The 24,541-nt window shown below is 45.3% G+C and overlaps 1 protein-coding gene and 1 long non-coding RNA gene across 2 annotated transcripts; one reads left to right on the top strand and one right to left on the bottom strand.

Moving 5' to 3' along the window:
• Window positions 1-2,113: 2,113 nt before the first annotated feature.
• Window positions 2,114-18,828, top strand: LOC308186504 (uncharacterized protein). The gene is made up of 2 exons (XM_080608617.1): window positions 2,114-3,898; window positions 16,489-18,828. The coding sequence occupies exons 1-2, from the start codon at window positions 2,621-2,623 to the stop codon at window positions 16,552-16,554; spliced, it is 1,344 nt and encodes a 447-aa protein (XP_080464743.1). The 5' UTR covers window positions 2,114-2,620; the 3' UTR covers window positions 16,555-18,828.
• Window positions 18,782-23,205, bottom strand: LOC308186505. Its single transcript, XR_013944090.1, has 2 exons — window positions 20,930-23,205; window positions 18,782-19,096 (listed from the first exon to the last, which is right to left on the bottom strand). It is a non-coding gene; the product is annotated as an uncharacterized lncRNA (long non-coding RNA).
• Between the last annotated feature and the right edge of the window lie 1,336 nt (window positions 23,206-24,541).

Raw genomic sequence — 24,541 nt, 5'->3', positions numbered from 1 at the left:
CACAGTTTATATAATTTTTTTTTTCCTCTCGGTGACCAGGACCCTCCCCAGTTTCCCCATTGACTGGGTAATCCATGTTCACAATCTATCCAGTGCTTCACAGAAAATACACAGCTGCTGGCCTGTTACTAGTCAATTTTATTTTTTTCTTGACTGTTTTCCTCTTTGAGGTGGTAATGTTTCTTACACCGTGATTTCCACCCAATTGCTCTAAGGATTCTGGTTGTCTGCATTTTACAAGGTTGTCTGTTAAGCTTTCTTATCACTGCAAGCATATATCAATACCACCTTCCTTCCCTCTAAACGATGTAACTCTGTGCAAAAACATTTTTATTCCCACAACCTTGATCCCCTTACCCTAAAATCCTTATTCTCTTTAACCCTAACAACTCTAACCACAACCCTAACCCTTCAGATCAACCCCCCGACGCTAATGACACTGACTAATGATCCAAACCCCAAACCCCAGGCAACCAACAAAGAAACAGACACAAAGCTGAAAACTACAAAAAAGGCAAAACCCTGGATACAGACCCCAAATCACAAACACGCTACCAAAATGCTACAGAAAAGCCCCAGACGCAGGCCCCAAGCACTACAGCTAGGCCCCAGAAGCTCTAGACACATCCCAAAGCCAAAATGCAATCCCCAAACACTACAGAAAAGCCCCCAAACACCAGACACAGGCTGCAGAAGTCTACAAGCAGGCCCCAGCCACACCCGGATGCAGACCCCAACTGTCCACAAGCAGCTCCCAACCCACCCCCCGCATGAACTGGACCCCCCACCACCACCACCCAGATGCATGCCCCAGGCCCCAGGCCTCAGCCCCAGCCCCCACACCCCAGACTCAGGCCCCAAAGGTGTACAACCAGCTCCCAACTGCCCCCCTCAAAGGGAGGCCCCAAAGCCTGCCAGAGGACCCTAGAGCGTACAAGCAGCTCCCAACCCCCCCGGCACAGGCCCCAACCCCCCCCCAGACACAGGCCCCAAAGGTGTACAAGCAACTCCCCATCCTCCCCAGAGGCACGCCCCAAAGGTGTACAAACAGCCCCAACCCCCCAAGACCCAGACCCCTACAGCGTAGAAGCAGCTCCCAACCCCATGCCCCCAAGGCACATGCCCCAACCCCTCCCCCAAGGCAGGCCCTAACAGTGTACAAGCAGCTCCCACCCCCCCCCAGACGCAGGCCCCAAAGGTGTACAAGCAGGCCCCTACAGTATACAAGCAGCTCACAACCACCCCCCCAAAGGCAGGCCCCAACCCCCTCCAGATGCAAGCCCGAAAGGTTAAAACCAGCTCCAACCACCCCCCCCCCCCCCCCCCCCGCCCCGCGCAGACGCAGGCCCCAAAGGTGTACAAGCAGTTCCCAACCCCTCCAAGTGATTAGGGAAGCTGAGGCGATTCCAGATAAGAAAGGGTTAAGAATGTAACTATTAAAGGAGAACAGAACATTAGGTGTAGGGCAGGAAACAGATGTACGGACAATGTATCTCGAAATAGGACATATATGGGCAATATATCTCGAACAAGACATTGGAATCCAAGATAAGAAAATAATGAGCAGAAGATTCGAAGAAAAAACAGTCCTTGCGGTTAGGAAGAAAGCTAACTCAGCAGAATCCTGACCAAGGGTGAAAAGTACACTGTGAGGAAGACTTATGGCCTTCCTCTCTGAGACCACTGACCACAGCTCGACGACCCCTGCCCAAGACCACTGAGAGGATCTGCGCAGGCGCAGGACACAAAAAACTGATTAGCATGAGAAGCGAGAGTAGGCGGGGTTAGATAATGAATATGTATAGGCGTTAATAAAATATTAATCACTGTGATGTATAAATTTGGGACGGCTTTTCACTTCGGGATGCACGATAGGCGGAAAGATCCCCCGTGCATCCGGCGCCGTCAATAAAGAATAAATCACTTAAAGAAATTGGATTTATGATCTTTGAATCAATCTGGCACCCCAGATGGGACTTCTTCTCTGCCGGACCGCAGGACCCGCTGGGAACAGGACTCCCTAGGGTACCCCCGGGATTTCCCGGAGGGACTCCTCGACTCAACGGATCACTGCGGAGGCAGACACGGACCCCATCACTGTAAGTGATTATATTCTTTATTTTGGTTTATTTGGTTGACCGGTTAATTGGGGTCGTCTGTAAGTCGGAAAGTAAAAGTTTTCTGCAGGACGGCATTTGGTTTTTTGGAAAGCACTCAGTTGCTGTTGGGAAACAAATAACCTTTGCATGCGAGGTTGGTATTACGTTGTGTTTAAATGTGGAACTTGACCTTGGCTATTGTCTTTGGGATTTTGATTGTACTCTTTATAACGTTACTAGGATCTTGGTGTTATTGTGGAAAGCTGCCGGCTTGTATTGTGTAACAAGAAACATTCTGAACTGTAACATGGGGGGGGCAGCAGAGTAGTGGGATTCCAAAGAAAAGCCCGTTGGGATGTATCTTGAGTCATTGGAAAGATATAGGGGGATCCCCCGGTGGAACTGAAAATAAGAAAACGTTGATAAAATATTGTAATCAATGGTGGCCACTTTATAAGTTGGATTGTGAGGAAAAATGGCCACTGAATGGAACCTTAAATTATAATACTTTACTACAGTTAATGTTGTTTCTAAGGAGAGAAGGAAAGTGGGATGAGGTGTCATACGCAGATATGTTTTTCACTTTGAGAAACCACCCGGAATGGCAGAAGGAGTGTGGAATTAACTTAGCCCCACAGGATCCTTTGATCCTGGCAATAGAAAAGGATATGAAGAAGGAAGGGGCAGGAAAAATGAAAAGATGTTGTTCGGCGTGCAGTATCGGGCAGAGATGTTTGAAATTGAATGAGTCAGAGGAGAGAATGGAGGATTATGTCCTCCCGCCCCAGATAATAGAACGAGGCGTGGGGGCGAGCCCAGGAAACGGCAGAATAGATAAGAAAAATGAGAGTTGGGGGAATGGAGACTTTACCCCGATCACGGCTCGAACCCGAAGTAAGGTCGGGCCCGTTATTCAAGCCCCATTACGACAGGCTATGGGGGCTAACGGACCAGCTCGGATAAAAGTACCTTTCACAACTGCTGAGTTAGATTCATGGAAGGAAGCTGTGAAAGGATACCGGGATGATCCAGAATCAGTGGCCCGGAGGTTTGAGCTGATTGTAAAGAATTTAGATCCCGATTGGAAAGATATAGAGATAATGCTGGCAGCATTATCGGAAACGGAAAAGCAACTGGTAATTAAGAATGCACAAACTCAAGTACAGACCCAGGTAACGTCAGGAGTTTTACCTGGAACTGTGGAGGTATATGTGCCCAGAGTGGACCCAAACTGGGACTATAATGATGAGGGTGATTATAGGTTATTAAAAAGATATCAGGAATGGATTAGGATCGCCTTGGAAAGTGCGATACCAAAGTCTGTAAACTGGTCTAGGTTATATACCATAAAACAGGGGCAAACTGAGACCCCGTCAGAATTTCTCGATCGACTAAGGACAGCAATGCAAAAATTTACAACGATAGACCCCTCTTCTGAGGAAGGTAAAGTCCAGCTAGTATCATTGTTCTTGGGTCAGTCTGCGGACGATATAAGGCGGAAGCTTCAGAAAATGAAAGAGCCGGATGTGAGAGATTTAGAAAGGCTGGTGGAAGAGGCATGGAGGGTATTTAGGAATCGAGAAGGGAATGAGAAACAAAGGCTGGGTAGGGCTATTGCTGCGGCAACTGTTGCAGCCTTACAGAGGCAAGAAGAACCTTTTCGGGGAAAAGGAAGAGGGAATGGGACAAGGGGAAGGTCAGTAAAGCCTCCCCTGAGACCGAATCAGTATGCATATTGTAGGGAAGTGGGTCATTGGAAAAGGGAATGTCCGAAACAACGGGAGAAGAACAGGTTGATGGTAGCTAGTGTATCTCCTGACCAATGAAGTGGACCGGGGGATTCTACCCTAGCAGATCCGCTGGTTAAAATTAAGCTAGGGAAATCAGGACAGGAAGTGGAGTTTTTAATTGACACAGGAGCGACTTATTCTGTGTTAAACCAGAAATTGATACCAGAGGATGAGGATTTTGTGACGGTGATAGGAGCTACAGGCCAGCACGAGAAAGCCTTTTTCCTAAGGCCTTTAAAATATAAGTTAGGGAAACAGATGGGAATACATAGGTTTTTATATTTACCAGGATCCCCGAAGTCTTTGCTGGGGCGAGATTTACTAGAACAATTAGAAGCGGAAATTGTCTTTGAAAAAGGGAAGGTGGGGCTAAAGGTGAGAGAAGAAAAGCTGATAACCGCGCTAAGCTTAACGCTGATACAAGCAGACCCCATCGGTAAAGTACCTTCGGAGATTTTAGACCAAGTTTACCCAGGAGTCTGGGCTACTGACATCCCTGGGCGAGCCAAAAATGCAGCCCCGATAGTGGTGAGATTAAAGCCAGGGGAAAGGCCAGTTAAGATCAAGCAATATCCCCTAAGATTAGAAGACAGGAAAGGAATTAAGGGGATAGTGGATAAGTTTTTAAAACATGGACTGCTGGTTGAGTGTGAATCTGAATATAATACTCCTATACTACCAATTAAGAAGCCAGATGGGAAGAACTATAGATTAGTGCAGGATTTAAGAGCTATAAATAAGATCACTGAAGATATACACCCTGTGGTAGCCAACCCGTACACATTACTGACTAAATTAAAAGATAATTTAGTTTGGTTTACTGTACTGGATTTAAAAGATGCCTTCTTCTGCCTGACTTTAGCCCCAGAAAGTCAGAAGCTTTTTGCTTTTGAATGGGAAAATCCAGACTCAGGACAAAAGGCTCAATTGACCTGGACCGTATTGCCGCAGGGATTCAAAGACAGCCCCACGATTTTTGGGAATCAACTAGCAAAAGAGCTTGAGGTTTGGGAGGCCCCAAACACCGAAGGAGTTCTGCTGCAATACGTTGATGACCTTTTGATAGCCACTGAGAATAGGAGCAGCTGCATGCAATGGACGATAAGTCTCCTTAATTTTCTGGGTTTGAATGGGTATCGAGTCTCTCAACAGAAGGCTCAGCTGATTCAGTCACGTGTAACTTACTTGGGGTTTGAGATTTCAGGGGGACAAAGGGAGTTAGGAACAGAACGGAAAGAAACTATCTGCCGTACCCCAGAACCACAGACCATTAAGGAATTACGAACTTTTCTAGGGATGACAGGTTGGTGCCGTCTATGGATTAATAATTATGGACTAATTGTAAAACCCCTATATGACCTCATCAAGAATAACCAATCAAAATTGGTCTGGACGGGGGAAGCACGGGCTGCCTTTAAGAAGCTTAAATTGGAGTTAATGCGAGCACCAGCTTTGGGTCTACCGGACTTGTCTAAACCCTTTTGGTTGTACTCCTATGAGAGACAAGGGATGGCTCTGGGGGTGCTGGCACAGAAGCTGGGCCCCTACAGGAGAGCTGTGGCCTACTTCTCTAAACAACTGGATGAAGTAAGTAAAGGTTGGCCGGGTTGCCTTCGAGCGGTGGCCGCTGTCATCATGAATATACAGGAGGCTCAGAAGCTCACTATGGGACAGAAGATAACCGTGCTGGTATCACACACTGTCTCGGCAGTCTTGGAGCAGAAAGGGGCACACTGGTTATCCCCTCAAAGATTTTTAAAATACCAAGCAATACTGGTGGAGCAAGATGACGTAGAAATTGTGGTTACTAACATTGTGAACCCAGCTTCTTTCCTTAGTAATGCTCCTGACGAGCCAGTGGTCCACGATTGTATCGAAACTATGGAAACTGTGTATTCTAGCCGACCAGATCTCAAGGAGGAGCCCTTGGAAGACGCGGACGAATCATGGTATACTGATGGAAGCAGCTTTGTGAAACAAGGACAACGCAAAGCAGGGTATGTGGTGACGACCACTCAACAGGTAATTGAGTCGAAACCATTACCCCCTGGGACGTCTGCTCAGAAAGCAGAAATAATTGCCCTTACGCGGGCATTGGAACTAGCAGCAGGAAAGAAAGTAAATATCTGGACAGACTCTAAGTATGCATTTGGTGTGGTGCATGCACATGGGGCTATCTGGAAGGAACGAGGATTATTAACGGCCCAAGGAAAACAAATAAAATATGCTGAGGAGATTTTGAAGTTGTTGGAAGCGGTAAAGCACCCAGAGAAGGTGGCTGTTATACATTGCCGGGGACACCAAAAAGGAACCGCTGACTTCGAGGTAGGGAACCGATTGGCTGACCAAGAAGCAAAAAGGGTGGCCGGATTGGCTGAGGCAGAAGCGCTCACTTTAATACCAGACGGTAAAATACAAACTTTAGGTGAAGGACAGGAACCTAGGTACACACGGGAAGATCAAAAGTTAATTGGGGACCTGGGAGGAAAAGCAAGGAGTGATGGATGGGTATACCTGAAAGATAATAGGGTTGTACTACCCTCTAATTTAATATGGCCTCTGGTCATGGCAGAACATAATAAGACTCATTGGGGAGCAGACACCTTATATAAAAATCTGAGTCGAGTCTTGGTGGGAAGAAATCTGTATACTACGGTAAAACAAGTAACCCAGCAATGCAGTATTTGTTTGCATCATAACCCTAATACAGAAAATAGGGTAAAGTTCGGAATAATCAGTAAAGGAAACTATCCAGGACAACAATGGCAGATAGATTTTTCAGAACTGCCAAGAAAAGGGGGGTATCGATACTTGTTGGTTTTGACAGATACTTTTTCCGGGTTGCCGGAGGCTTTTCCCTGTCGAACCAACAAGCCAAGAGAAGTGGTTAAGGTTTTACTGAATGAGATAATACCGCGTTTCGGAATTCCGGCAGCAATGTCCTCGGATAGAGGCTCTCATTTTTGTGCGCAAATAGTTCAAGAAGTAAGTAAGGTCTTAGGGGTAGACTGGCAACTCCATACCCCTTACAGACCATAGGCAAGCGGACAAGTGGAAAAGATGAATCATCTAATCAAACAACAAATAGCCAAAATAGGACAAGAGACTAATTTATCATGGCCTCAGTCTCTCCCTTTGGCTTTACTTAGAATTAGAGTAAAACCACGGACAAAGGAAAATTTAAGCCCTTTTGAAATATTATACGGAAGACCCTATCAGTTTTTGTTCAGCGGGGAGGACCTGACGCAACTGGGGTCGGGATACTTGTATAATTATTTAATAGGACTCCAAAAACAGTTGAATCAAATATCTAAAGTTCTCTCAGGAACCAGGGCTAGAGGGCTGGACCAACCAATCCACCCCTTTAAACCTGGGGATTATGTGTATGTAAAAGCATTTGCAGGTCGCCCTTTGGAAGAAAAGTGGACGGGACCATACCAGGTGCTGCTGACAACACATACCGCCATCAAGATTAAGGAGCAAACGGCCTGGATCCATTATTCGAGAGTGAAGAAAGCTCCAAAAGCCCCCTGGAAAGTAACGCTGGGTGACGGTGAACTGAAACTAAAGTTCAGTCAAGCGAAATGAAGACACTATGGTCAGGAGTATTTAGTAATGTAGTTAGCAGAAATTTAGTTAACAGAATTGTTTTATTTCTGTGGCTTATAGTTGTAATTGTGATTCAAGAATTGGAAGGTTCTTCTATGATGATAGAGAATGGTGGGTGGCCTTGGTCTGAAGCCGTAACCACAGAGGATAAGAGCATTAATGGAAAGTTAGCTGTTGTGGTTATTTGGCGAACAAATGATCATTTACATGCATTATCAGAATGGCAAAATTTAGGGGAAGGGTGGATACACCAAAGAACTGTAGGGGACGAAATTGGAATAGGGTGCCGAATGATTAATGGAACAGCCCACGAGAAAGCAATGGGAATTTTAGTAAAACCGACTTCCAAAAGTGGCCAACAAGAAGGTTGTATCCGCCCAGGTAAATTAGATTGTTGTATAATTTTATATTAACACAGACTGTAGCAGTTAACTGTTTTTGGACTAATAATGGTCAAAAGCTCGAGATCAAGGAAGGCGAGAGCCTCATGATAAATTTTACAATATATGCTATACTTCCTACGACAGTGAGACCCCCTATTGCACTTCCTTCCCCTACAACCTATGCCCAAGCCCCAGTCAAGCTGGAACCCAAAATTTATGAAACAGGCCCATATGTAGTAAGGAACACAGGCCAACAACAATTGTTATTTAATCCAGAATGGTCTCTCAAGCGTGTTGAATTGCTAATACAAATTAACATCTCAGCAGTTCAACCAGCCTGTTCTCCTTTCCTAAAGACATCATTAGAAGGCTGGACAATATGGTCACAAAAGCAAGTACACCTCAGGGGCAGAAGACAAAGAGACTTAACTGGAATGCTAGGAACAGGATTAGGAGTTTTAAATGGAATTGATTCAGAAATACTAATGAATAAGCTAGCCACAGCAACAAGCGATTTGACAAAACTAAAACAGCCCCTGCAATCATCCTTACTGGCATTGGGAACTAGCCAATGGCAAGTTTCAAAGGTGTTACCAATATGGGAAAAGGCTGAAGACCAGGACCACAGACTAATAATAGATGCACTTAGTATGGCGCAAGATAATGTCTCTTTAGCTCTTAGTTGTATACAGGTACAGTTATGGATGCAGGCAACGGCTGCCTTGATCATTAGGGAAGGAAGTGAAGGCATTTTTCCGGCTGAAGTCCGAAAGATTGTTTGGGACAATGCCAATGATTTTGAAAAGAAGTTCCAATCTTGGTGGACTCTGGTAAATTTTACCTATGATCCCATTATTAACATGGCTACTGCCTTTGTGCTTACTATACGTAATGCTACAGTTTATGTTATCCACCCCATTATTGCACTAGGATTAAATCATGAGGAAACAGTGCTCTATCCTTCGGAGCATAGAACCTGGGCCCGGATGAAGAATGGGAAATGGCAGTCTGTGAATCTAGAATCATGTGTTACCTGGGAACAACAAGGATTTATTTGTGAGAGCAACACAATTGATGCTCAGGATGTCTGTCTTGACACTGAGCGAGGTGTTTGCCACTTTGAAATTCATCCAAATACTAGTCAAAAGACTGTGCTTGTATATATTGGTCAAGGCTGTGTGTGTTTAAGAACTGCTTGTGCTTTTGTAGAAGTAGATAAGGAAAACATAACTCTACCTAGCAAAAATCATTCTAACTTTTGTATTTATAACTTTGTTAGAATCATCGGGTGTGATTTTTTATATTCAGCACCAGTGGTATCCCACCAGTTGATCAAGTCCAACAACACAATGTATCACAAGTTATTACCCACACCTATTGATGAACCTCACGCTAGTGAAGCAATTACTTAAACACCAAGACCTGATCAAAATTTTAAAAGGCATTCAGGAAGATGGAGAGAAGACTTTAATCACTGTCCACCATGATACAAAAGAAATAAACAGAGTTTTGCAAAGAGTAAAACAAGACACAGATCATAGCTGGTGGGACAAACTCTTTGGATGGTCGCCAACTGCAACTGGGATTTTGAACACATTGTGTCACCCAATTATTGTTCTATTGATGTTAGTTGGTATAAGTTTAATATTGTCTTTTGTAATACTTGTTTGGAATTGGAAATTGTTACAACGAATGGCAATATTAGCTTCCCTGACGAAAGTACATGGCAAGGTATTGAGGGATACATATCGTAGAGGCTGGGAAGAAGAATTTTTGTATTCGGAAAGGTCTCTACCGACATAGCGGAAATATAGAAACAAACAAAGGTTCTGTATAAGATTAGTAAGGATAACATTTCATGGGGCTTTGAGGAAATATGGAATAAGTTAACCTCATGGTTACCCAACTTTCAATAGTTAGAACAAGTTTTTACTGATCTGGTTATGTTATTGGTAGTAGGAATATTTGTATGTATGTTACTGCGATACTGCTAATGATAAGGGCATGCAATGCAAAAGAATTTGCATGGGGAAAAGAAAAGGGGGGATTGATTAGGGAAGCTGAGGCGATTCCAGATAAGAAAGGGTTAAGAATGTAACTATTAAAGGAGAACAGAACATTAGGTGTAGGGCAGGAAACAGATGTACGGACAATGTATCTCGAAATAGGACATATATGGGCAATATATCTCGAACAAGACATTGGAATCCAAGATAAGAAAATAATGAGCAGAAGATTCGAAGAAAAAACAGTCCTTGCGGTTAGGAAGAAAGCTAACTCAGCAGAATCCTGACCAAGGGTGAAAAGTACACTGTGAGGAAGACTTATGGCCTTCCTCTCTGAGACCACTGACCACAGCTCGACGACCCCTGCCCAAGACCACTGAGAGGATCTGCGCAGGCGCAGGACACAAAAAACTGATTAGCATGAGAAGCGAGAGTAGGCGGGGTTAGATAATGAATATGTATAGGCGTTAATAAAATATTAATCACTGTGATGTATAAATTTGAGACGGCTTTTCACTTCGGGATGCACGATAGGCGGAAAGATCCTCCGTGCATCCGGCGCCGTCAATAAAGAATAAATCACTTAAAGAAATTGGATTTATGATCTTTGAATCACAAGGCAGGCCCCAAAAGTGTACAGGCAGGCCCCTACAGTGTAGAAACGCTCCAACCCCCCCCGCTTCCACCTCGAGGGAGGCCCTCCCCCCCCAGTATACACGAAGCTCCCAACCCCCTCTCAGAGGAATGCCTAAAAAAGTATACAAGCAGCTCCTAACACCCCCCCACCCCCCCCCAAAAGAGGCAGTCCCCAAAGGTGTACAAGCAGGCCCTCAAATCCCTTAGGTGTACAAGCAGGCCCTTCAAATCCCTTAGCCCCTGCGCCAGCTTTATTGGCGAGCAGCGAGGCTGGGGGGGGGGGAGGGGGGCAAGACAGCCTTAAATAAAATACAAATATAAAAAGTGTTATAAATGGCTGTTATAAATCCAAATAGGATTACAATCAAAGTTTACAATTTATTAAACGAATAGAGGCAAGCAAGCAGCGCTGGGTGCGCCGGGAGTCTCTGCTCCCCCAGGACGCACACCTGTTACGTAAGGCGGCTGGTTTTGATGCTCTTTGAAGCTCTTATTTTGGCCTTCCGCCCTAATATTAGGCCTAACCCCTAAGAACCTTGACCCCTAAGCCTATGGCAACCACGGATCTAACCCTAACCCCTACCCCAACAAACCCTAGAAACCCTAACCCTAAAAACCCTTGCAGCCCTAACCCGATAAAATTTACCACACTAAACCCCTGAAGACTGTTCTGGGGGGTCCACATTCAATTCTGGAATTTCACACTTCCATTTAAGTGTTCTGCCCCCCCAATATGGGGGTTCGCCCACCCAATTTTGGGGGATCCTCCCCTAATTGGGGGGGACACAACCGATTTTGGGGGGGACACAACCAATTTTGGGGGGGACACAACCGATTTTAGAGTCCCCCACCCTCCTTTTTTGGGTTTCCCCCAATATTAAGAGCTCTTCCGCTCAATTTTGGGGGACCCCACAATTTTGACGTTCCTTCCCCTAACTTTGGGCTTCAACCCTTCAATTTTGGGTGGGCTCCTCCCCTCTTATTTTGGCCTTCCGCCCTAATATTAGGCCTAACCCCTAAGAACCTTGACCCCTAAGCCTATGGCAACCACGGATCTAACCCTAACCCCTACCCCAACAAACCCTAGAAACCCTAACCCTAAAAACCCTTACAGCCCTTACCCGATAAAATTTACCACACTAAACCCCTGAAGACTGTTCTGGGGGGTCCACATTCAATTCTGGAATTTCACACTTCCATTTAAGTGTTCTGCCCCCCCAATATGGGGGTTCGCCCACCCAATTTTGGGGGTTCCTCCCCTAATTGGGGGGGACACAACCAATTTTGGGGGGGACACAACCAATTTGGGGGGGGACACAACCAATTTGGGGGGGTCCCCCCAATTTTAGAGTCCCCCACCCTCCTTTTTTGGGTTTCCCCCAATATTAAGAGCTCTTCCGCCCAATTTTGGGGGACCCCACAATTTTGACGTTTATTCCCCTAAATTGGGGCTTCGACCCTTCAATTTTGGGGGGGGCTCCCCCCTTAGTTTGGCCTTCCACCCTAATATTGGGCCTTACCCCTAAGAACCCTGACCCCTAACACTACGGCTCCCACGGATCTAACCCTAACCCCTACCCCAAAAAACCCTAGAAACCCTAACCCTAAAAACCCTTACAGTCCTAACCCGATAAAATTTACCACACTAGACCTACGCCTAAAAGCCCTAACCCTAAAAATTAAGACCCTCTAAACCCTAACCCAAAACGTAAAGATTCTCAAAGCCCTACCGCTGGAGACCCTAACCTTAAAAAAAAAAAAATAAGACCTTAAAACCCTAACCCTAAATACCTGACCATAACTAAAACCCTAAGACCCTAACCCTAAAAACCCTATCAACACTAAAACCACAAAATACTTTAAAACCTTAACACACTAACCCCCAAACCCTAACCCTTATAACTCCAACCCTAACAACCTTAAAATCCTAACCCTAAACCCTGGAAACCCTAACCCTGAAACCCAACCCTAGTGCCTTAGCCCTGAAACCTTAAAACCCTAACACCTTATTAGAAACACTCTGTAACCAATACCATAGGCTCAGGCAAGTATCTCAGTGAGGTAGCATTTTTATTCACGATTGCAATGGCAGGCGTCCCACAAGCCACCTACTAGTTCCATAACACAGTTTATATAATTTTTTTTTTCCTCTCGGTGACCAGGACCCTCCCCAGTTTCCCCATTGACTGGGTAATCCATGTTCACAATCTATCCAGTGCTTCACAGAAAATACACAGCTGCTGGCCTGTTACTAGTCAATTTTATTTTTTTCTTGACTGTTTTCCTCTTTGAGGTGGTAATGTTTCTTACACCGTGATTTCCACCCAATTGCTCTAAGGATTCTGGTTGTCTGCATTTTACAAGGTTGTCTGTTAAGCTTTCTTATCACTGCAAGCATATATCAATACCACCTTCCTTCCCTCTAAACGATGTAACTCTGTGCAAAAACATTTTTATTCCCACAACCTTGATCCCCTTACCCTAAAATCCTTATTCTCTTTAACCCTAACAACTCTAACCACAACCCTAACCCTTCATATCAACCCCCCGACGCTAATGACACTGACTAATGATCCAAACCCCAAACCCCAGGCAACCAACAAAGAAACAGACACAAAGCTGAAAACTACAAAAAAGGCAAAACCCTGGATACAGACCCCAAATCACAAACACGCTACCAAAATGCTACAGAAAAGCCCCAGACGCAGGCCCCAAGCACTACAGCTAGGCCCCAGAAGCTCTAGACACATCCCAAAGCCAAAATGCGATCCCCAAACACTACAGAAAAGCCCCCAAACACCAGACACAGGCTGCAGAAGTCTACAAGCAGGCCCCAGCCACACCCGGATGCAGACCCCAACTGTCCACAAGCAGCTCCCAACCCACCCCCCGCATGAACTGGACCCCCCACCACCACCACCCAGATGCATGCCCCAGGCCCCAGGCCTCAGCCCCAGCCCCCACACCCCAGACTCAGGCCCCAAAGGTGTACAACCAGCTCCCAACTGCCCCCCTCAAAGGGAGGCCCCAAAGCCTGCCAGAGGACCCTAGAGCGTACAAGCAGCTCCCAACCCCCCCGGCACAGGCCCCAACCCCCCCCCAGACACAGGCCCCAAAGGTGTACAAGCAACTCCCCATCCTCCCCAGAGGCACGCCCCAAAGGTGTACAAACAGCCCCAACCCCCCAAGACCCAGACCCCTACAGCGTAGAAGCAGCTCCCAACCCCATGCCCCCAAGGCACATGCCCCAACCCCTCCCCCAAGGCAGGCCCTAACAGTGTACAAGCAGCTCCCACCCCCCCCCAGACGCAGGCCCCAAAGGTGTACAAGCAGGCCCCTACAGTATACAAGCAGCTCACAACCACCCCCCCAAAGGCAGGCCCCAACCCCCTCCAGATGCAAGCCCGAAAGGTTAAAACCAGCTCCAACCACCCCCCCCCCCCCCCCCCCCCCGCCCCGCGCAGACGCAGGCCCCAAAGGTGTACAAGCAGTTCCCAACCCCTCCAAGTGATTAGGGAAGCTGAGGCGATTCCAGATAAGAAAGGGTTAAGAATGTAACTATTAAAGGAGAACAGAACATTAGGTGTAGGGCAGGAAACAGATGTACGGACAATGTATCTCGAAATAGGACATATATGGGCAATATATCTCGAACAAGACATTGGAATCCAAGATAAGAAAATAATGAGCAGAAGATTCGAAGAAAAAACAGTCCTTGCGGTTAGGAAGAAAGCTAACTCAGCAGAATCCTGACCAAGGGTGAAAAGTACACTGTGAGGAAGACTTATGGCCTTCCTCTCTGAGACCACTGACCACAGCTCGACGACCCCTGCCCAAGACCACTGAGAGGATCTGCGCAGGCGCAGGACACAAAAAACTGATTAGCATGAGAAGCGAGAGTAGGCGGGGTTAGATAATGAATATGTATAGGCGTTAATAAAATATTAATCACTGTGATGTATAAATTTGGGACGGCTTTTCACTTCGGGATGCACGATAGGCGGAAAGATCCCCCGTGCATCCGGCGCCGTCAATAAAGAATAAATCACTTAAAGAAATTGGATTTATGATCTTTGAATCAATCTGGCACCCCAGATGGGACTTCTTCTCTGCCGGACCGCAGGACCCGCTGGGAACAGGACTCCCTAGGGTACCCCCGGGATTTCCCGGAGGGACTCCTCGACTCAACGGATCACTGCGGAGGCAGACACGGACCCCATCACTGTAAGTGATTATATTCTTTATTTTGGTTTATTTGGTTGACCGGTTAATTGGGGTCGTCTGTAAGTCGGAAAGTAAAAGTTTTCTGCAGGACGGCATTTGGTTTTTTGGAAAGCACTCAGTTGCTGTTGGGAAACAAATAACCTTTGCATGCGAGGTTGGTATTACGTTGTGTTTAAATGTGGAACTTGACCTTGGCTATTGTCTTTGGGATTTTGATTGTACTCTTTATAACGTTACTAGGATCTTGGTGTTATTGTGGAAAGCTGCCGGCTTGTATTGTGTAACAAGAAACATTCTGAACTGTAACATGGGGGGGGCAGCAGAGTAGTGGGATTCCAAAGAAAAGCCCGTTGGGATGTATCTTGAGTCATTGGAAAGATATAGGGGGATCCCCCGGTGGAACTGAAAATAAGAAAACGTTGATAAAATATTGTAATCAATGGTGGCCACTTTATAAGTTGGATTGTGAGGAAAAATGGCCACTGAATGGAACCTTAAATTATAATACTTTACTACAGTTAATGTTGTTTCTAAGGAGAGAAGGAAAGTGGGATGAGGTGTCATACGCAGATATGTTTTTCACTTTGAGAAACCACCCGGAATGGCAGAAGGAGTGTGGAATTAACTTAGCCCCACAGGATCCTTTGATCCTGGCAATAGAAAAGGATATGAAGAAGGAAGGGGCAGGAAAAATGAAAAGATGTTGTTCGGCGTGCAGTATCGGGCAGAGATGTTTGAAATTGAATGAGTCAGAGGAGAGAATGGAGGATTATGTCCTCCCGCCCCAGATAATAGAACGAGGCGTGGGGGCGAGCCCAGGAAACGGCAGAATAGATAAGAAAAATGAGAGTTGGGGGAATGGAGACTTTACCCCGATCACGGCTCGAACCCGAAGTAAGGTCGGGCCCGTTATTCAAGCCCCATTACGACAGGCTATGGGGGCTAACGGACCAGCTCGGATAAAAGTACCTTTCACAACTGCTGAGTTAGATTCATGGAAGGAAGCTGTGAAAGGATACCGGGATGATCCAGAATCAGTGGCCCGGAGGTTTGAGCTGATTGTAAAGAATTTAGATCCCGATTGGAAAGATATAGAGATAATGCTGGCAGCATTATCGGAAACGGAAAAGCAACTGGTAATTAAGAATGCACAAACTCAAGTACAGACCCAGGTAATGTCAGGAGTTTTACCTGGAACTGTGGAGGTATATGTGCCCAGAGTGGACCCAAACTGGGACTATAATGATGAGGGTGATTATAGGTTATTAAAAAGATATCAGGAATGGATTAGGATCGCCTTGGAAAGTGCGATACCAAAGTCTGTAAACTGGTCTAGGTTATATACCATAAAACAGGGGCAAACTGAGACCCCGTCAGAATTTCTCGATCGACTAAGGACAGCAATGCAAAAATTTACAACGATAGACCCCTCTTCTGAGGAAGGTAAAGTCCAGCTAGTATCATTGTTCTTGGGTCAGTCTGCGGACGATATAAGGCGGAAGCTTCAGAAAATGAAAGAGCCGGATGTGAGAGATTTAGAAAGGCTGGTGGAAGAGGCATGGAGGGTATTTAGGAATCGAGAAGGGAATGAGAAACAAAGGCTGGGTAGGGCTATTGCTGCGGCAACTGTTGCAGCCTTACAGAGGCAAGAAGAACCTTTTCGGGGAAAAGGAAGAGGGAATGGGATAAGGGGAAGGTCAGTAAAGCCTCCCCTGAGACCGAATCAGTATGCATATTGTAGGGAAGTGGGTCATTGGAAAAGGGAATGTCCGAAACAACGGGAGAAGAACAGGTTGATGGTAGCTAGTGTATCTCCTGACCAATGAAGTGGACCGGGGGATTCTACCCTAGCAGATCCGCTGGTTAAAATTAAGCTAGGGAAATCAGGACAGGAAGTGGAGTTTTTAATTGACACAGGAGCGACTTATTCTGTGTTAAACCAGAAATTGATACCAGAGGATGAGGATTTTGTGACGGTGATAGGAGCTACAGGCCAGCACGAGAAAGCCTTTTTCCTAAGGCCTTTAAAATATAAGTTAGGGAAACAGATGGGAATACATAGGTTTTTATATTTACCAGGATCCCCGAAGTCTTTGCTGGGGCGAGATTTACTAGAACAATTAGAAGCGGAAATTGTCTTTGAAAAAGGGAAGGTGGGGCTAAAGGTGAGAGAAGAAAAGCTGATAACCGCGCTAAGCTTAACGCTGATACAAGCAGACCCCATCGGTAAAGTACCTTCGGAGATTTTAGACCAAGTTTACCCAGGAGTCTGGGCTACTGACATCCCTGGGCGAGCCAAAAATGCAGCCCCGATAGTGGTGAGATTAAAGCCAGGGGAAAGGCCAGTTAAGATCAAGCAATATCCCCTAAGATTAGAAGACAGGAAAGGAATTAAGGGGATAGTGGATAAGTTTTTAAAACATGGACTGCTGGTTGAGTGTGAATCTGAATATAATACTCCTATACTACCAATTAAGAAGCCAGATGGGAAGAACTATAGATTAGTGCAGGATTTAAGAGCTATAAATAAGATCACTGAAGATATACACCCTGTGGTAGCCAACCCGTACACATTACTGACTAAATTAAAAGATAATTTAGTTTGGTTTACTGTACTGGATTTAAAAGATGCCTTCTTCTGCCTGACTTTAGCCCCAGAAAGTCAGAAGCTTTTTGCTTTTGAATGGGAAAATCCAGACTCAGGACAAAAGGCTCAATTGACCTGGACCGTATTGCCGCAGGGATTCAAAGACAGCCCCACGATTTTTGGGAATCAACTAGCAAAAGAGCTTGAGGTTTGGGAGGCCCCAAACACCGAAGGAGTTCTGCTGCAATACGTTGATGACCTTTTGATAGCCACTGAGAATAGGAGCAGCTGCATGCAATGGACGATAAGTCTCCTTAATTTTCTGGGTTTGAATGGGTATCGAGTCTCTCAACAGAAGGCTCAGCTGATTCAGTCACGTGTAACTTACTTGGGGTTTGAGATTTCAGGGGGACAAAGGGAGTTAGGAACAGAACGGAAAGAAACTATCTGCCGTACCCCAGAACCACAGACCATTAAGGAATTACGAACTTTTCTAGGGATGACAGGTTGGTGCCGTCTATGGATTAATAATTATGGACTAATTGTAAAACCCCTATATGACCTCATCAAGAATAACCAATCAAAATTGGTCTGGACGGGGGAAGCACGGGCTGCCTTTAAGAAGCTTAAATTGGAGTTAATGCGAGCACCAGCTTTGGGTCTACCGGACTTGTCTAAACCCTTTTGGTTGTACTCCTATGAGAGACAAGGGATGGCTCTGGGGGTGCTGGCACAGAAGCTGGGCCCCTACAGGAGAGCTGTGGCCTACTTCTCTAAACAACTGGATGAAGTAAGTAAAGGTTGGCCGGGTTGCCTTCGAGCGGTGGCCGCTGTCATCATGAATATACAGGAGGCTCAGAAGCTCACTATGGGACAGAAGATAACCGTGCTGGTATCACACACTGTCTCGGCAGTCTTGGAGCAGAAAGGGGCACACTGGTTATCCCCTCAAAGATTTTTAAAATACCAAGCAATACTGGTGGAGCAAGATGACGTAGAAATTGTGGTTACTAACATTGTGAACCCAGCTTCTTTCCTTAGTAATGCTCCTGACGAGCCAGTGGTCCACGATTGTATCGAAACTATGGAAACTGTGTATTCTAGCCGACCAGATCTCAAGGAGGAGCCCTTGGAAGACGCGGACGAATCATGGTATACTGATGGAAGCAGCTTTGTGAAACAAGGACAACGCAAAGCAGGGTATGTGGTGACGACCACTCAACAGGTAATTGAGTCGAAACCATTACCCCCTGGGACGTCTGCTCAGAAAGCAGAAATAATTGCCCTTACGCGGGCATTGGAACTAGCAGCAGGAAAGAAAGTAAATATCTGGACAGACTCTAAGTATGCATTTGGTGTGGTGCATGCACATGGGGCTATCTGGAAGGAACGAGGATTATTAACGGCCCAAGGAAAACAAATAAAATATGCTGAGGAGATTTTGAAGTTGTTGGAAGCGGTAAAGCACCCAGAGAAGGTGGCTGTTATACATTGCCGGGGACACCAAAAAGGAACCGCTGACTTCGAGGTAGGGAACCGATTGGCTGACCAAGAAGCAAAAAGGGTGGCCGGATTGGCTGAGGCAGAAGCGCTCACTTTAATACCAGACGGTAAAATACAAACTTTAGGTGAAGGACAGGAACCTAGGTACACACGGGAAGATCAAAAGTTAATTGGGGACCTGGGAGGAAAAGCAAGGAGTGATGGATGGGTATACCTGAAAGATAATAGGGTTGTACTACCCTCTAATTTAATATGGCCTCTGGTCATGGCAGAACATAATAAGACTCATTGGGGAGCAGACACCTTATATAAAAATCTGAGTCGAGTCTTGGTGGGAAGAAATCTGTATACTACGGTAAAACAAGTAACCCAGCAATGCAGTATTTGTTTGCATCATAACCCTAATACAGAAAATAGGGTAAAGTTCGGAATAATCAGTAAAGGAAACTATCCAGGACAACAATGGCAGATAGATTTTTCAGAACTGCCAAGAAAAGGGGGGTATCGATACTTGTTGGTTTTGACAGATACTTTTTCCGGGTTGCCGGAGGCTTTTCCCTGTCGAACCAACAAGCCAAGAGAAGTGGTTAAGGTTTTACTGAATGAGATAATACCGCGTTTCGGAATTCCGGCAGCAATGTCCTCGGATAGAGGCTCTCATTTTTGTGCGCAAATAGTTCAAGAAGTAAGTAAGGTCTTAGGGGTAGACTGGCAACTCCATACCCCTTACAGACCATAGGCAAGCGGACAAGTGGAAAAGATGAATCATCTAATCAAACAACAAATAGCCAAAATAGGACAAGAGACTAATTTATCATGGCCTCAGTCTCTCCCTTTGGCTTTACTTAGAATTAGAGTAAAACCACGGACAAAGGAAAATTTAAGCCCTTTTGAAATATTATACGGAAGACCCTATCAGTTTTTGTTCAGCGGGGAGGACCTGACGCAACTGGGGTCGGGATACTTGTATAATTATTTAATAGGACTCCAAAAACAGTTGAATCAAATATCTAAAGTTCTCTCAGGAACCAGGGCTAGAGGGCTGGACCAACCAATCCACCCCTTTAAACCTGGGGATTATGTGTATGTAAAAGCATTTGCAGGTCGCCCTTTGGAAGAAAAGTGGACGGGACCATACCAGGTGCTGCTGACAACACATACCGCCATCAAGATTAAGGAGCAAACGGCCTGGATCCATTATTCGAGAGTGAAGAAAGCTCCAAAAGCCCCCTGGAAAGTAACGCTGGGTGACGGTGAACTGAAACTAAAGTTCAGTCAAGCGAAATGAAGACACTATGGTCAGGAGTATTTAGTAATGTAGTTAGCAGAAATTTAGTTAACAGAATTGTTTTATTTCTGTGGCTTATAGTTGTAATTGTGATTCAAGAATTGGAAGGTTCTTCTATGATGATAGAGAATGGTGGGTGGCCTTGGTCTGAAGCCGTAACCACAGAGGATAAGAGCATTAATGGAAAGTTAGCTGTTGTGGTTATTTGGCGAACAAATGATCATTTACATGCATTATCAGAATGGCAAAATTTAGGGGAAGGGTGGATACACCAAAGAACTGTAGGGGACGAAATTGGAATAGGGTGCCGAATGATTAATGGAACAGCCCACGAGAAAGCAATGGGAATTTTAGTAAAACCGACTTCCAAAAGTGGCCAACAAGAAGGTTGTATCCGCCCAGGTAAATTAGATTGTTGGTATAATTTTATATTAACACAGACTGTAGCAGTTAACTGTTTTTGGACTAATAATGGTCAAAAGCTCGAGATCAAGGAAGGCGAGAGCCTCATGATAAATTTTACAATATATGCTATACTTCCTACGACAGTGAGACCCCCTATTGCACTTCCTTCCCCTACAACCTATGCCCAAGCCCCAGTCAAGCTGGAACCCAAAATTTATGAAACAGGCCCATATGTAGTAAGGAACACAGGCCAACAACAATTGTTATTTAATCCAGAATGGTCTCTCAAGCGTGTTGAATTGCTAATACAAATTAACATCTCAGCAGTTCAACCAGCCTGTTCTCCTTTCCTAAAGACATCATTAGAAGGCTGGACAATATGGTCACAAAAGCAAGTACACCTCAGGGGCAGAAGACAAAGAGACTTAACTGGAATGCTAGGAACAGGATTAGGAGTTTTAAATGGAATTGATTCAGAAATACTAATGAATAAGCTAGCCACAGCAACAAGCGATTTGACAAAACTAAAACAGCCCCTGCAATCATCCTTACTGGCATTGGGAACTAGCCAATGGCAAGTTTCAAAGGTGTTACCAATATGGGAAAAGGCTGAAGACCAGGACCACAGACTAATAATAGATGCACTTAGTATGGCGCAAGATAATGTCTCTTTAGCTCTTAGTTGTATACAGGTACAGTTATGGATGCAGGCAACGGCTGCCTTGATCATTAGGGAAGGAAGTGAAGGCATTTTTCCGGCTGAAGTCCGAAAGATTGTTTGGGACAATGCCAATGATTTTGAAAAGAAGTTCCAATCTTGGTGGACTCTGGTAAATTTTACCTATGATCCCATTATTAACATGGCTACTGCCTTTGTGCTTACTATACGTAATGCTACAGTTTATGTTATCCACCCCATTATTGCACTAGGATTAAATCATGAGGAAACAGTGCTCTATCCTTCGGAGCATAGAACCTGGGCCCGGATGAAGAATGGGAAATGGCAGTCTGTGAATCTAGAATCATGTGTTACCTGGGAACAACAAGGATTTATTTGTGAGAGCAACACAATTGATGCTCAGGATGTCTGTCTTGACACTGAGCGAGGTGTTTGCCACTTTGAAATTCATCCAAATACTAGTCAAAAGACTGTGCTTGTATATATTGGTCAAGGCTGTGTGTGTTTAAGAACTGCTTGTGCTTTTGTAGAAGTAGATAAGGAAAACATAACTCTACCTAGCAAAAATCATTCTAACTTTTGTATTTATAACTTTGTTAGAATCATCGGGTGTGATTTTTTATATTCAGCACCAGTGGTATCCCACCAGTTGATCAAGTCCAACAACACAATGTATCACAAGTTATTACCCACACCTATTGATGAACCTCACGCTAGTGAAGCAATTACTTAAACACCAAGACCTGATCAAAATTTTAAAAGGCATTCAGGAAGATGGAGAGAAGACTTTAATCACTGTCCACCATGATACAAAAGAAATAAACAGAGTTTTGCAAAGAGTAAAACAAGACACAGATCATAGCTGGTGGGACAAACTCTTTGGATGGTCGCCAACTGCAACTGGGATTTTGAACACATTGTGTCACCCAATTATTGTTCTATTGATGTTAGTTGGTATAAGTTTAATATTGTCTTTTGTAATACTTGTTTGGAATTGGAAATTGTTACAACGAATGGCAATATTAGCTTCCCTGACGAAAGTACATGGCAAGGTATTGAGGGATACATATCGTAGAGGCTGGGAAGAAGAATTTTTGTATTCGGAAAGGTCTCTACCGACATAGCGGAAATATAGAAACAAACAAAGGTTCTGTATAAGATTAGTAAGGATAACATTTCATGGGGCTTTGAGGAAATATGGAATAAGTTAACCTCATGGTTACCCAACTTTCAATAGTTAGAACAAGTTTTTACTGATCTGGTTATGTTATTGGTAGTAGGAATATTTGTATGTATGTTACTGCGATACTGCTAATGATAAGGGCATGCAATGCAAAAGAATTTGCATGGGGAAAAGAAAAGGGGGGATTGATTAGGGAAGCTGAGGCGATTCCAGATAAGAAAGGGTTAAGAATGTAACTATTAAAGGAGAACAGAACATTAGGTGTAGGGCAGGAAACAGATGTACGGACAATGTATCTCGAAATAGGACATATATGGGCAATATATCTCGAACAAGACATTGGAATCCAAGATAAGAAAATAATGAGCAGAAGATTCGAAGAAAAAACAGTCCTTGCGGTTAGGAAGAAAGCTAACTCAGCAGAATCCTGACCAAGGGTGAAAAGTACACTGTGAGGAAGACTTATGGCCTTCCTCTCTGAGACCACTGACCACAGCTCGACGACCCCTGCCCAAGACCACTGAGAGGATCTGCGCAGGCGCAGGACACAAAAAACTGATTAGCATGAGAAGCGAGAGTAGGCGGGGTTAGATAATGAATATGTATAGGCGTTAATAAAATATTAATCACTGTGATGTATAAATTTGAGACGGCTTTTCACTTCGGGATGCACGATAGGCGGAAAGATCCTCCGTGCATCCGGCGCCGTCAATAAAGAATAAATCACTTAAAGAAATTGGATTTATGATCTTTGAATCACAAGGCAGGCCCCAAAAGTGTACAGGCAGGCCCCTACAGTGTAGAAACGCTCCAACCCCCCCCCCTTCCACCTCGAGGGAGGCCCTCCCCCCCCAGTATACACGAAGCTCCCAACCCCCTCTCAGAGGAATGCCTAAAAAAGTATACAAGCAGCTCCTAACACCCCCCCACCCCCCCCCAAAAGAGGCAGTCCCCAAAGGTGTACAAGCAGGCCCTCAAATCCCTTAGGTGTACAAGCAGGCCCTTCAAATCCCTTAGCCCCTGCGCCAGCTTTATTGGCGAGCAGCGAGGCTGGGGGGGGGGGAGGGGGGCAAGACAGCCTTAAATAAAATACAAATATAAAAAGTGTTATAAATGGCTGTTATAAATCCAAATAGGATTACAATCAAAGTTTACAATTTATTAAACGAATAGAGGCAAGCAAGCAGCGCTGGGTGCGCCGGGAGTCTCTGCTCCCCCAGGACGCACACCTGTTACGTAAGGCGGCTGGTTTTGATGCTCTTTGAAGCTCTTATTTTGGCCTTCCGCCCTAATATTAGGCCTAACCCCTAAGAACCTTGACCCCTAAGCCTATGGCAACCACGGATCTAACCCTAACCCCTACCCCAACAAACCCTAGAAACCCTAACCCTAAAAACCCTTGCAGCCCTAACCCGATAAAATTTACCACACTAAACCCCTGAAGACTGTTCTGGGGGGTCCACATTCAATTCTGGAATTTCACACTTCCATTTAAGTGTTCTTCCCCCCCAATATGGGGGTTCGCCCACCCAATTTTGGGGGATCCTCCCCTAATTGGGGGGGACACAACCAATTTTGGGGGGGACACAACCAATTTTGGGGGGGACACAACCGATTTTAGAGTCCCCCACCCTCCTTTTTTGGGTTTCCCCCAATATTAAGAGCTCTTCCGCTCAATTTTGGGGGACCCCACAATTTTGACGTTCCTTCCCCTAACTTTGGGCTTCAACCCTTCAATTTTGGGTGGGCTCCTCCCCTCTTATTTTGGCCTTCCGCCCTAATATTAGGCCTAACCCCTAAGAACCTTGACCCCTAACCCTATGGCAACCACGGATCTAACCCTAACCCCTACCCCAACAAACCCTAGAAACCCTAACCCTAAAAACCCTTACAGCCCTAACCCGATAAAATTTACCACACTAAACCCCTGAAGACTGTTCTGGGGGGTCCACATTCAATTCTGGAATTTCACACTTCCATTTAAGTGTTCTGCCCCCCCAATATGGGGGTTCGCCCACCCAATTTTGGGGGTTCCTCCCCTAATTGGGGGGGACACAACCAATTTTGGGGGGGACACAACCAATTTGGGGGGGGACACAACCAATTTGGGGGGGTCCCCCCAATTTTAGAGTCCCCCACCCTCCTTTTT

Source organism: Anser brachyrhynchus (assembly GCF_964034855.1).
Source record: "Anser brachyrhynchus genome assembly, contig: SCAFFOLD_106, whole genome shotgun sequence".
Taxonomy (NCBI): domain Eukaryota; kingdom Metazoa; phylum Chordata; class Aves; order Anseriformes; family Anatidae; genus Anser; species Anser brachyrhynchus.
This window is presented reverse-complemented; position numbering and strand designations above follow the sequence as displayed.

Bases quoted from the DNA above. Each gene is read 5' to 3' on its own strand.
- LOC308186504 (XM_080608617.1), top strand. From the start codon at position 2,621: ATGTTGTTTCTAAGGAGAGAAGGAAAGTGGGATGAGGTGTCATACGCA. The intron at 3,899-16,488 runs GTAGCTAGTGTA...TGCATATTGTAG, and splicing joins GGGAGAAGAACAGGTTGATG to GGAAGTGGGTCATTGGAAAA.